Source organism: Lissotriton vulgaris, chromosome 4_1 (assembly GCF_964263255.1).
Source record: "Lissotriton vulgaris chromosome 4_1, aLisVul1.2, whole genome shotgun sequence".
Lineage (NCBI taxonomy): Eukaryota > Metazoa > Chordata > Amphibia > Caudata > Salamandridae > Lissotriton > Lissotriton vulgaris.
The window spans coordinates 1,726,984,106-1,726,998,712 of NC_141691.1; the positions used below are offsets into that span (position 1 = coordinate 1,726,984,106).

General features: G+C 40.9%; 1 protein-coding gene across 1 annotated transcript; it reads left to right on the forward strand.

Moving 5' to 3' along the window:
- Positions 1 to 10,202: 10,202 nt before the first annotated feature.
- On the forward strand, positions 10,203 to 11,455 carry LOC147724463 (alpha-1A adrenergic receptor-like). The gene has a single exon (XM_086967021.1). The coding sequence runs from the start codon at positions 10,215 to 10,217 to the stop codon at positions 11,274 to 11,276; it is 1,062 nt and encodes a 353-aa protein (XP_086823147.1). The 5' UTR covers positions 10,203 to 10,214; the 3' UTR covers positions 11,277 to 11,455.
- The last annotated feature ends 3,152 nt before the right edge of the window (positions 11,456 to 14,607 follow it).

Here is a 14,607-nt window from a genome sequence, read left to right on the forward strand (position 1 = left end):
TGCGTGGTAAAATCCAAAAACCGAAATGGATGAGTTAGGGGTTGGAAAAAACACAAAACGGAAGAGATTGGGACACAGATCACAACAAAGGAGTAAAACAACCACACATTGTCAAAAGGAGGAGGAGGATTTACACGATACAAAGTTAAGAGCGGTTGGTGTAACATTGTAAATATAAAAACATAAGGTTACCACACGATTTTACTGTACTTTGATTACTTGAGCATTTCCATCAAAATCAATCACTTACTGTAAATTCGAATGTGGAAGGAGTCGAATCACAAAAACAATTTTGAAGATGATTTGCATCAAAATCGGCACCTCAGAATTCTCTAAAAAAAAACTGAGAAAACACACTTTTCATTAAAAATGGTTGGTTGAAAAGGAAAATAAGACAGTACGGTTACTGGCTTACAGGGCGATGGTAAGAGCCTAGGCGGACCACTGCTCCTTCATCAAGAGCGGAGACAAATACAATTATTTAAAGAACACACAAAGCAGAAGCATGAAGGTCATTTTACCAGGATCTTTATACAGGAAACCTATAGAATATCAGAGAGATTTTGATTTCCTGAATGCCACATTGAAGCAATGTAATACTTAGTGGCCGATTACGATGCGGCTCATAAAGGATTTGACCGTTTACGGCTGCATCTTAATGGGCCGCTAGGTTTCCTTTCCGACTGCCTCATTACGAAGGAGGTGGCTAGAAAGGAAACCAACAGGTCATTCTGTCTGGCTTCCGATGGGCTCGGAGAGCCCGTCCGCCAGTCCGAAGCTGGTAGTAATCTCAAGGGCGGGCCCTTACGCCCATGAGATGACGATGACAGTTTCCGACATTGTTTCCATGCCGGTCTGCCCGACATGGAAACCATGCCGGAAAGCATGTTTAGGGGCCCCCAGCAGGGGCCCCTTGGGTGCATGGCCTCTGGTTGGAGGCGGGGGCAGCTATTGTGCCCTCTGTTGATCCCTGCACCTTGTAGCAAGCAACTTGAGATGCATGTGTTCCCACATGGATGGAGAGTGAGAGATACTAAGACCAGTTGCACTCTCCAGAAATTCACAGATATACACATAAAGCAACTGGAATCACTCTTTTTTTGTGAGTGTCACCTTTATATTCTAACTTCCAGGTATCCAAAGATTTGGATTAGACACCTCACTCACTTGATCGTGACATGCTTCATCATTGGCCCCTATCCACACCTGGTATGATGGTACCACCAGGGTGGACTCAACCAAAAGATGTGATGGGAGTTTCTATATAAATTGAAACTGGATAGGCAGGGATCCAGGTGAAAAATATAACATTAAAAATACCTACAGGTATAAATTCCTCTGATAATCTTTATTCATGGGTTACCTGTGCTATGGATAAAAGGAGAAATGTTTTTATTTGTTGAAAATTATTATTCAACTAAACCCTTTTATATCTTTGCCAACATGTTTCGGCCCCGCACAGAGCCCGTCCGGGTCTGGGGCCTTCGTCAGAGCTTATTTATGTGTCCCTGCTTAATATGCATGCATCTCATGCAAGAGGTGGGGCCAAACACTCTCACCTTTCTCAGTCTTCTGTTTCTGGGAATTTCCTATGAGACAAAAGAGGAATGGGAAGGGAGAGAATACAATATATATTCAGGGTCAATTCATTAAATCAGCATCTCAAAAGGACTCAAATGCATTCTGCCTCATGCAATATTTTCTCTAAATAATAAAAAGGAATAACAGTCCAATGGGTAATACAAGTGTGTATGAATGTTGCTGATTATTGCAAAGTGAGGGGGTGATGGGGGTGGGGTCGGGGATCGGAAAAAAAGGGGCTTTGAACACCTCCCGTAATTTTTAGTAAGAATCATCCCACTGAATTATATACCGTATGTTGAATGGTTTGTGCTTCATATGCAGTTCAGACTACTCTGTCTTGTTCTGGCATTCATGTACATATTTTGGGATTATTCATGTGACTTTTAAATTTATCCATACCTTTTTTGGTCCAAGGTGTCCAGTGGGTAAGACGCCATGCGGTCCAAAGGAGTGGTTCTGTCTTATGGTCAAACGCTTTGCATTTCGGAAAAGAAATGGGTAGAGTTTTTTTGTTGTTTGTTATCGTATGCATTTAATCACCTGTAGTCTTGTTTACATGTGCTGGGTATTATCGTATGATAACCTCTTTTCATAAGGATCTCTCAATCAGATTATTTCTCAAAACCTTTTTTTATCCAATCCAAGCTGTGACTCCAGGATTAAAACATTGTCATAGATATCGACCAGAGATCTCGTCATGAGCCAATCGACAGGACTCATTAGAGAAGCCCATCGTTTTTATATAAATCTAGATCTATGATTTTCAAAATGAGTCTGTTCTAGGGTTGTTGGTTCAAAAACGGGGCTTTGTTAAATATTGATTTTTTTCTCTGTATAATTGAGCAGTTCTGTAAGGGGGGCATCGTTTGGCACAGACAAAACACATGCATGATTGAAGGTGTATCGCTCGTTGTCCAACAGGCAACATCATGTGCGGCCGTTGGTTCCTGAACCAACTACTCGTGTAGACTAACCATTCAAATGCTGTCTCTCACATAAACCACCCATCACTTACTTCGTCACAATTTGCACACACTTGTATTACTCCTGGGACTGTTTTTTCTTTTTATTATTTTGAGAAAATATTGCATGAGGCAGAATGCCTACGAGTATTTTTAAGGTATTGATTTAATTAATCAACCATAAATATATTTTTTATTCTCTCCCTTCCTATCCCTCTTTTGTCTCATAGGAAATTCCCAGTAAAAGTAGAACGAGAAAGGTGAGAGAGTTAGGCCCCACCTCTTGCATGAGATTCATGCACATTAAGCGGGGACACATAAAGAAGGCACCAGACCCGGACGGGCTCTGTGAGAGGGCCGAAACATGTTGGTAAAGATATAAAAGGGTTTAGTTTAATAATAATTTTCAACAAAAACAAAACATTTCTCCTTTTATCCATATCACAGTTTCATGAATAAAGATTACCAGAGGAGGATACACCTATAGGTATTTTAAAGATTATATTTTTCACCTGGATACCTGCTTATCCAGATTTGATTTAAATAAGAACTCCCATCAAATCTTTTGGTTGAGTACGCCCTGGTGGTACCATCCTACCAGGGTGTGGATAGGCACCGATGAAGCATGTCACGATCACGTGAGTGAGGCTAATACAAAATCTTTGGATTCCTGGAAGTTAGAATATAAAGGTCACACTCACGAACTAGAATGATTCTAGTTGTTTTATGTGTATATATACCTTGAGATGCCTGCCACAGGGCGCAGGGATGAACCGCATCTTCCATTTAACTTTGGGAGCATGCATTACGGCCGGTTTGAGGCCATAATGCATGCTCCCATTGTGAAATATAGGAATGAGACCGAACAGTGTTCAGTCGCATCATAATGGGGCAGTTGGGACCGCCGACCAGGTTTCGGTCGGTCCCATGACCGTGTCGGTGTTGGGCGGAATTGATTCTGTCCGACATCATAATGTCCCCCTTATTATAAAAAAAATGAGAAAGAGGCAGCAGTCCTAAGGAAATAAAACAACTGAAAATTAACAAGACTCACATTAGATGGACTCTTTAGGAACTTTTTATAAGACTGTGTTGGTACATTTATAAGACATGGGGACTTTCATAAGTCCGTGGGACTGTTATAAGACCTTTTCTAAGACTCTTTTCAGAAAAGCTCTTACAGGAGCAGGCTGTACTGTGAACAGGCAAAGGATGACCACCTGAATTCATGCAACTGATCTATTGTTCTCCTGAACATGGATGTGAAACTGTAAACAAAGATCTTCATGACACATCTAGTGGAGTTCCTCATGGCACAGGTAGAAGAACAACTTAACTTCATCTGGGGCTGAAACACCTTTGAAAGCATAAGGACGTTGTCTTGCCTTGCCAACAAGGCCAGTAGGAAGAGAACCCAAGCTATTCTTATCCAGTTGTATGCTGAAAAGGCATTTAAATGGATAAATTGGTCCTACACAGAGAGAGTCTAGGGGTAAATTGCTCAAAATACACAATCTTGCCATGGTCCGCGCAAGCCACGAGATGCCAGTGGTTAGGTTGGTGGTGATGAACCACTACTGACGAGAAGTAATACTGCATTGGGGCACTTAACAGAGCTGCCCAGTCTCATTCATTCTTTTTATAATGGAGTCACTTGCAGCAAAAACCTGTGCAATTTTGGGATGCAGCTATAGATTTTGGGAGTGGCAGGATACAAGATTTCAATGTTAGCAAATGAATTGATGGTTTCACTGAGGGCCCCAGCAGATGTCCATCCATGCACTGATTCGAAAGACAAGGAGTTACAGAAAGATGGCAGAATTTAAGATCAACATGGCAAATCAGAGCTGTTAGCCATTAATATAAGAGGACAGAATTTAAAGGACTTAATCAGTTGTCCTCCTTAAAAATCTTAAACTCCTCACTGAAATACCTGGTAATTCACACAACCACCGAGTCTATAAACTGCATTGTGCAAATATATGGCACTGCTGAGTAAAATTAAAGCAGAGCGCTGCAAATGGCCACATATATATCTCTAATGACTCGACACAGTAGCAGTAACACAAATGTCAAATGTTAAATGTTAAATGTTGTATACTTGTAAAGCGCACAGCTGCCCCAGCAAAGGGGCGTCCCGGCGCTGTATACCGCTGGGGAACCCATCCTGGCTTTTCCTGTGAGATGGTCCCTCCTGGGCATCTTCAAGGTGAAGACAAGCATCCCCAAGGTGAAGCAAGCATCCCCGGTGCTGATGGGGCCGTTAGTAGAGTTTAAACAAGCTATTGCCCAGAGTTGCTGAGTGGGACCCATGGTTGGAGTAGGCACCGAGGCGAGAATTATCAAGTCCGCTGACCCTGGCCCAGGACCCTGCCGCGTCGGGAATCGAACCCTGGTCCCGGGCCGACCTCTGCTTCCGGGTCTGCCGCCTCTAACCAGTGAGCCCCACCACTCAACATCACACTCTGGTTCCCCTATACGTTTCAAGCCCTCCCTATCAAAATTGGTTGTTCCGGGTTGGATTTCCTCCTGGAAGAGTTCCTTAGATTTATTTGGAAAAAACCAAGACTACCAGCAAAGATACTGAAAGCACTTAACACAGAGGGCATGAGCATTCCTAGACCAAGTACATTCTAGAAAGACACACAACTTTTTATACTGGGAGATTGGGCATAAAGGTAATAGGGCCCTTATGGAAAAAAACATAAAATGAAGTCCCATATGGGACATTCTTTGGTTGCTGAAGGGAAATAGGCAATGTAGCCTTTATTATACTCCGATTACCATCACACTGGTTGACATATTGGATAATCCATCAAAACGGTATTAATATCCCATCACCTTTAAGCCCGATACACTGCAGCTCTGATGTTCCTGAGGAAGGGAGGACTCGCCACTCCGTCACTGAAGAGAATGAATAACATAAAAATATTTGAAAGGTGTGGTTGTGAATTTGGAATAGATGACGAAGACCTAGATACTACATCTGCCACTGACTGGGTCACGCATCCACCTGTAAAAGCATGAGCTACTAAAATAGTGATGTCCATTGAGACTTTTTGTTGTATCAACTAACTAAAAGAAATAGGTCAAGTGTTGGAAATTAACAAACTCAACCAATTATATCACATGATGAAATGGTAAAGGCACCTGAAGGTAGTAATGACACAAAGCAAGTGGGCAGGACTTCCTAGGGACATTCTGAGAAGGCAGACGTTTGTAAGGTAGGGAAACAGCGTGCAAGGGAATAAAGTGCTAGTGTCTGATCCCAAAAAATGTTGAGCAATATATCTTGTGCTGCGAGACAGATGATATTGACATGGCGGAGTGTGAGAAGGACCACATCACATGTGGTTGACATGCCTTTAGATTTTGAGCTTTTGGTACGGCTTTTGGTAGGGCTTTTGTTGAGGAATGTATTCTGCTGTGACTGAGGAATGAACTATGAAAAGCAGGTAGATGTTATGAAAATATGAATGTGATAATTTTGCTGTAGCTTTCTAGACTTAGAAGACAGTGAAAATGATTTTCTCCATTCTGTTCATGTTTAGTGTTAAGGGTAGGCCAGTGCTTAATTGGAACTGGTGGTTGCAGGTGGGGCCCCTGAAACTCATTTTTGTTTTTCCTATTCAGTTATTGACCCAGGGCAAGAGAGAGAAAAGTAGGGACGAAGGAGGAAGAGAGACAGAAAATAGTGACAAAGGGATAAAGCAGGAAACTGCAAAAGTGACATAAAGGGGTAGGGAGTGGTGGATTAAAGAGGCATCAGGTGGAATCGACTACACAGCCTTGGCTTTTGGCACACCAACATTCAATAGTGCCAGCCGTGGGCTTCTGAGTAAACCCATGGGCCACAGCACTTATTCTTTTAACAAATTAAGCCCTGAGGTAGGTGCTGGGTGATTACAGGACCTACACAGGAACAATAGCTGAATGGATTTTCTTGAAGATGGATGAGTTACTTACCAAAGTTGTGTATTTAGGAACATTTTCAAAAGCACCCGTTTTTTTTTATTTTGTAAGTAAGTGTAGGTAGAGTGAGAAAGTGTTGCAAAGGTTTGACAATACACACAGGTACAACTTTCTAAGTGTTCCCTCTTTTCAATATTTTCACTGGCCTCCTCATATGACACGTTTATGGAAACACCCTTGTTCTGACCCCGGAAAGCGTCTTGTGAAATACTATGACTTATACGAGTGGGTAACATTGCGCAGTCCTCTTGTAGGAATTTTACCAACAAAATTAGACTATTCAGAAAGGGAACTTACACTTATGAGTAAGTTACACTTTTAAGTTTACTGCTACACTTTTGAGTAACTTTACTACTTTTGGCTATTCTCCTTTTAGGAGTGTAAAGCTACACAAAAGTGTAAACTTACATTTTTCAGGGTGAAGCCAAATTTATGAGCGTAAAGTTATTCCTGCCATAAAGGAACAGAGTAAGCCAAGCATCACAAATGCCCAGCGTACTACCATAGCAACATTTCCTAAACAAACATTTCTAAAAAATTTAATTTTTACATTTTTAATAACCTTATCTAATGTAAAAATGGATATAACATTATTTTGAGTAAAATATAACTAAATTACTTTTAAATAGTTGTTTATATCATTTTAAACAACTAATATATAATACAAATATTTTATTTACTTTGGGTCAGAAGTATATTTTTTAAACTCATATTAATTAAATTTAACATATTTTAATTCCTTATAGAGTACATTAAAAATTAAGTTAGTAGTACTGCACCATTTAAAAACAAAATTGTTCTGCATTTAAAAGATGTCCACCATCAGAGCAGAGATCTCCCAATAGCAAAGTATTTGGAAAAAGGAAAAAAGTTTATTAAATTAGAAAACATTTTCAAACATATTTTAATGTTAAATATTAATGTAAACGACATTTTAATACTTATATTAAATGTAGAACAAAATTAAAAGATGCTATAACACTATTTATGTAATATTAATATAAATGATAACTATTTTGAATATTTTAAATTCCACCTAAAGTAAAAATAACTATTATGTATTACAAAAATAAAAAATGACATAAAAATGTAATAAAAGTAACTTAATTATACTTTACTAAAATATATGTTACATTCATTTTTTAACAAAAGAACCCCTCCGAGTACACCAAAAGTCTCTGACAAGTGTCCACTTAGTCCATCCTCATGTGTATGATGTATTAGTTAGAGGTAGCACGCCGAGTTACTTGCGGGAGAGCTGCTGTTTACTTTCGAATCCTTATACTTGGATGATTATTGTGGATACTTGCATTTATTGCGAAATCTGGAGTCTTACTGATGTGAACTATATTGAGGAATTTGAAAACAGATTTTGAAAAACCAAACTTTATTGATGGTTATGAATGGAGAATATTTCACTGATAAATAAGTGGAATACAAGCCCTGAAGAAGTTGACTGCTATATTTAGCAAGACGAAACACGTGTGGGCTGTTATTCTTGCGTTGGATTTTGGAACATGAACTTGTAAATAAACCTGTTGGAAGATCTGAAACTTGGAAAAAAAATTATGATTGCTCTAACTGATACATCATACACATGAAGATGGACTAAGTGGACACTTGTCAGAGACTTTTGGTGTGCTCATAGGGGTTCTTTTGTTGTTCTTTCCACCAAGTGGATTTATGTGGCTGTGGTAACCGGCCACGTTTACCGTCCTGGAGCATCATATTATACTGTAACGTTTGATTTTACTTTACCAAGATTAGCAGAGCGCCTTTATTGCTTACTGGTTACCATTCGATAGATTAACATTCATTTTTTAATTTAAGAAATGTATTAAACTATTTTAAAATAAAATAATAAAAAAAGCTTTTTTTTAGATAAATGTTACCATTAAATTAAACTTATTTATGTTTTAACTAGTTTAAATAATTTAGTTTAATTTAGCATTATTTTCTACGGGTTCTATTTTATGTTCCTTTCTCAATCATTTTCTGTGCGAGGCTGTTACATAACCAGTTGCTGACAATGGGTGATGGTGGACTTCACCTCTCAGCAAGAATACATTCAGTTGCATATTTATCATAGGGTTACGTCGCTTTTGCGCCACACAACTAGGTGCAAAAGCGATGCTACACTTAAGTGTGATTTTATCAAGCAATGCAAGGCCACCTTGGGTGGCCCTGATTGGCTTGATAAATGTAGCGTAACGCAACACTACACAAATTGCTGCATTGAGTTACACTGACCCATGGAGTTGTTTCATGGGTGGTGCATGGGTGTTCCCATGCAACACCCATGGATTTTGGCACATTCCCATAATTCCCTTAGTCCCAGGTGGTATACCTGAGAATGCTTCAAAACTGCTATGCATCCCCAGGGGAGGTGTAACAAGGAGAAATATCTTTATTTATCCTAGTTTTTTCCTCTTTCTATATGTGCAGCAGACATGAAAAATGCCTCAGGGAATTGTTTTTGTGCGGGAACAACGCAGGCACCCTTGCACCATGGTGCATGGGTACCTGCTTTGGTGCTAGCTAGGCAGCACATTGTGCACCAGTGCTGCGAAAAGACAGGGGTGAGCCATATTATGTTAAATGCTGTGCATTCCTGCACTTTCCCTGTTACGCAGTGCAACGTAGCAAGGTGACTTGCTGCACTACGAACTTGGTGATAATATGCTCATCACTACTTTGGGTCCTTTTTGGCTGTAACAACTTCAGAAGTGCAGTTCATGAATAGCAATGTGCTTAGTCTTGTGTGGGTGCATGTTCTTCCCTAAGCTCCCTCCTTACTCAAACACTCCCCTGGTACATTCCATATTTTGTCTTAACTTCCTCCTTAAAAATCTTTAATTGATTTTTCCTCAATAGAGCGCTTATGTAGGACAATGTTGGAAGGGGATGTCAGCGCTTTATCTTGGTACACCTATACGGTAACCTATACTGCATTTGACTCTATTGAACAGTTTAAGTAAATTAGGTGTTTCTGCCCTGATTATTAGTGAAACCTAAAAAAAGTTAAATAATTGAAATAAAGTGAACTTATTATTTACTGCGAAAAATATTCATAATACAACTATCTCTATAGGTCATCAGCGAAAATAGAGCTTAAAAAATCGAATAACGAGCAGTTATACACAGTTTTCTTTTCCAAATATTTCTTAATAATCTACGATTATTGGTCTTTTATCAATTCAAAGAAATCTAAAACATGTAATTGCAAATGTTCTCTTTTACGTGGCGTTTGATCAATACACACCTGCTGTTTTTATTTTACTATTGAAGGCAGAATTACTGCAAACGGGGAAAATCATTTTTTCACATTGTCTACAATTATACTCACTTTGTTTGCCCGTTCTGCATTAGACTTTGTCATCCTTCTAAACACAGTATTAAAATATCCCTTTGGGGCGTGGTTCTCACTCGCGCTCTGTTCGGATTGGCGGGAAGCATACACAACTCCAGTGTTCCAGTCAGCGCTGCCAGCTGCTTCAAAGGGGATCACGCCAACCGACTCTGATGTTTACCTAATGTTCCGGAAAGAGGAGCGTGTTAATTGGCTGCGGAGGAGAAGCAGAGGAAGAGGCAGCAGCGCGTGGCTAAAGATGCGCGTGGCGGCAGGGACACACCTGGCCGAGCTCCACCGTGAAGGAGGAACAAAGGCGAGGCACTTACGCACGAGGTGACACTAAAATGCTGGCCAACGGGTCCAACAAAACGAACTGCGGCATCTGTTACAACTCCACAGGAGTGCACGTGTTGATTGTGTTTGTGATGGTTCTCTTGATCGTGGCTATCTTATTTGGGAACTCCATCAGCCTGGCTGTGTTTTTGTGCGGCAAACATTTCCGCACTCCTCAGGGCTACCTGAAAGTCTCACTGGCAGTGGCGGACCTGGCTCTAGGCGTCCTGGTGGTGCCCTTTTCTGTGTACTGGGAGATCTCCGTTCTACTCACAAACTCCACGTACTTAGACTGGGCAAAGGGGACTTCACCTGCAGGCTCCTGGCACCCTTGCAACGTGATTGGCACAATCTTTGCAGGTTGCACACTGGTTTCCATCGCCACCATCTTCTTGTTGACCATTGAGAGGAGCATCGCCATCTTCAAGCCGCTGCACAAGGATTCTGTCATCACCAGGCGCAGGACCCTCCTGCTGATCCCACTGTCCTGGCTGACCTGCTTCTTTTTGGCTCTGTCGCCCATGATATTCAGCCATGGAGCCATTGTGATGGAGTATGACCATTGTAGTCGTATGTGCATCTATGTCCCTGTCGCTTCTACCCATGCTTGGCACATCCTTCTGCTCTTCCCAGCCTTTGACTTTAGCCTCCTTGGTGGTACCCTAATCATAAATGCATTGACCCTCGCCACCATCCACAAGTGTAGCAGGAGGAGGCGGCTACTGGCGGGCAAGGGATACGGGCTGCCCAGGCTCTCTTTCTCGGACATCAAAGCTGCCAAGACCATCGGGGCGCTGACCATTATATTCACAGCCTCCTTCAGCCCCATAGCGGTGTTTGTGGTGGGCAACGTCATTGGATATCAATGGTGCACCTTCTCCTTCTTTGCCTTCTGGATCTTGGCCAGCAATAGCTGCTTCAATGTGATCATCTATATTGTGTGTGATCACCATTTCCGAGATGGTGCAAGGAAGCTACTGCCATTGTCACCCCAGGACACCTTCCAGTCCCACAATTCAACAAATCAGTCTGCTGAACGAATCACCCCTGATGTCAGATTTTCTGAACTCTGAAAGTCCAAGCGGGAGGTTGTGGAATATCTAGTACACAAGGAGGGTGGCCGTTCCTAGAAAGGAGACGTCTGGTTGGAATGTGAATGGAGTGAGGGGATCTTCCCTATTAGAAGGTGTTGCCCTCACACACCTGATGTGGATGATCTAGTGACATACACGTTGGTAGAAACTGGATAAGTAAATGTGGAGTGGATTTACCACATAAGTGTGTTGTTTATCTTAAACAATCATATGGATTCTTATTCACAGGTGCCCCAGACCTGATTGACTATGGATGTCATCAACCACTGGTTCGTGCAACCTTTTCTTTCTTCTTCCCAAAGAACCTGGGCTACTGCATGAGCATTTCATGTAAAACATCAGTTTCCAAAACAGCTACCTGCAGTGTGAGGGGTAAAGGGACATTTGAAATACGTGAGTATTAGTTTCAATGTACCAGGTAGAAGCTAATCTGAAAGCGCAGAGATTGCCACGGTAGAAGTACATTTCTGATGATCAGCACCTAACATCTGGAAGTCAATGTGCATGGAATTTTGTATGGTCTTAAGCAAGTTCAAAAGCTACTCCAACCCTACAGAACCAATACTATGATGTATTAAATAATTTTATTTGAGATTGGCAATAGTAGTGAAGTTCCCTATGGGGGCAAAATGGGATTGAATTATTCAAGTGCTTTAAAAAGTTTGAGGATGGATTGGTAGAGCAGGGATTTAATAGGACCTGCATGATGAGAGAAATTTCTAGTGCTATGTTTAAAAGCAATACCTTATGACACTGGATGTCACTATTTGTCACTTGATGTCCAAAAAATGAATGGTAAGATTTGTCCCTTTCTCAGTTTTTAAAAGTCCAGAAAAGTGTCTGTCAGAAACATCCCAGCTTAAAGACAGAGGTAGACTCATTAGTTTCTGACCAGTGCCTACCTCAGTCTGGATATCGTAGTAGCTCTTGGCCAGTCTAGCGGACCAAGGATCGGGAGCGGGTCAGGAGCGGGAACAGTTTGTCACATACCCATTGTACTGGGCATTTGAGGCTCAATATTGATTGATCAAACCTTTATGTTAACCATATCATGTTTAAAGTGAAGGTGATGACATTCAATTACTGAGGAAGGCAAAAAAGAATGTTAATTGTGTAAAAGTTGATGAACTCCAGTTACATTTTAAGGAACTGATAATGTAAAATATTCGTAACTGTTCCTAACTGGCTTTTTGGTGCTGGAAATGTAAATATGTTTTAATTTTTTTTAATGGTTTTGTAATGTAAAATAAACATGATTTATAAATGTGAATAAATTAGAGGAGTAAGAGAAAATAAAAACCAGGGAGAGAATGAGTTCCATCATATGCCTTACAGCTGCACACTATCTATACCACCTACTTACCATGTCTTTACAATCATATGGAGTGCATCCAACTCATGCAGCTCTTCCAATATCATTATGCTTTACCTGTGGCTCCACCGCTCAGGAGGGGTTTCCTATTACCTTTGTCATTACGGGAACAAAATCATACTGAGGCAAACACATAAGATATTCCATTAATGAGACCTCTACTCGCCAAAAAGGCAGCAGGAAAACCATATAGTAGTAGTGTGATTGCGTACAAACCGCCCACTCATTATATAAAGGGTGTTTGAACAGGTAAACAACATAACATGAAAAAGGTAAAGTTCCACACTACTCAGCAACCTAAGCCTTTTAAAAAAGTTACACGCTGTCATTGTTAATTAACGCAGAATAAGATTCATATTTAGGTTGCAAAAGGCCTTTTGTGGGCTAAACCAAGAATTTATAAAGGGATTAAAGCCCACCCACTGCTTGCATTGGTTGACTTTGTTGTCACTCTCATTTGGTTGCTTCATATTCAATGGCTTTCCTTCCTCTTCTAGTATTTGTCCCTTCCCTGGAGCATGGTCTCTTTACTATCCATTTGATTGGCTAACTTGTATCCTTCCACTGCTCATATTTAGGGATCTACTTTTGTATTTTTCATTTAGCACTCCAGGAGAGTGCTTGCATTGTCTAGCTCTCTCGTTCATGTGCTTCTCCCCCCTACCTTATAACTGCTGCCTCTCTCCCTCATGTCCTGTGCTCTTTCCCATGTGCTTCATACCATGGCATCACACCCACCCCCTGGGCTCTATGTTGTTCCTCTGTCCCTTGTGTGCTGCTTTTACCGGCCTCCCCACCTAACTTTATTTTCTTTACCCCCTCACTCCCCATTGCTGCTCTACCCCTTGTGAGCATTTACATTTTTTAACATTTATATTGATGGCCTGGCAGCTGCCATTTGCTGTTGGGAGCTCCACTAGTAGATAATGCTTTCCTAAACTTCCAATTTTTTAATTTAGCAATCTAAGTGGAGTCTTCCATCTCAAATCAGTCAATAAAAATAGGCAATGATGCTGATGCCATTCTGCAGGCACGTGCATGCGTGGAGACACATGCTCAACATAAGTAATAATTCATGAGCGCACCTACAAAATGACACAACCACATCTTCGCACCTTTTTTTTCTTTTCTTTGGCAGCATAGTCCATAAGCATGGACATAGCGAACATGTCTCCAAGGAGAGACCTATTGGCTTTGACAATGCTTGGTGTTTACCTAATACAGGGGGGTATGTTAAATACTATGTTAATCTTAAAATCAGGGAAAGGAGAGCTTGGGATAGCTAGGACCTGTGGGCAAATGGGAAACAAAGTAAGCTGCTTAGGCCCTAATTTCAAGTTAAGAGATTGAAATTATGTGTTATGTGATAATTATCACACTCTGGAGTTTTCCCTGATAGATTCAGACGTGTTGTGTGGGGGTATTCTAAAAACTAAAAAGAGGATAATAAATTGTGAATAGAGGGCTGGTATAATTGAGCCAGTGGAAGCAGTGGAGTGGCTAGTGCCTCTCGTCATAGCGGGGTTGGGCCAATGGCAAGATCAGTCTCTACATCGACTTAAAGGACCTCCATAGGAATATCTATTCAATAATAACAAATTCCATTGCCAAGGATAAATAAAATGAATGCTATGACGAAAGGGATAAATTGGTTTTCATCAGTTGATTAATCCACTGCATATCATCAGGTGCATCTGCACTCTGATAGTTAAAAACGTTGAGCATTTTTAATGCCAATTGGGTGTTTCCAGTACGTCTGCATGCAATTCAGTCTAGCGTCAGAAGCTGCGGTATTTCAGATTGTGATGTTTAGGCTGTTCAAGGGAAGTAAGGACACAATGCTTTTTCAACATGACATTTTAGTCATGGGGCAAGATAAAGCTCAATAAGATGAGAGGCTGAGGAAAGTTTTGGGGTTTGTGGGAGAAACAAGGTTTA

Coding starts and splice junctions, on each gene's coding strand:
- LOC147724463 (XM_086967021.1), top strand. CDS start 10,215: ATGCTGGCCAACGGGTCCAACAAAACGAACTGCGGCATCTGTTACAAC.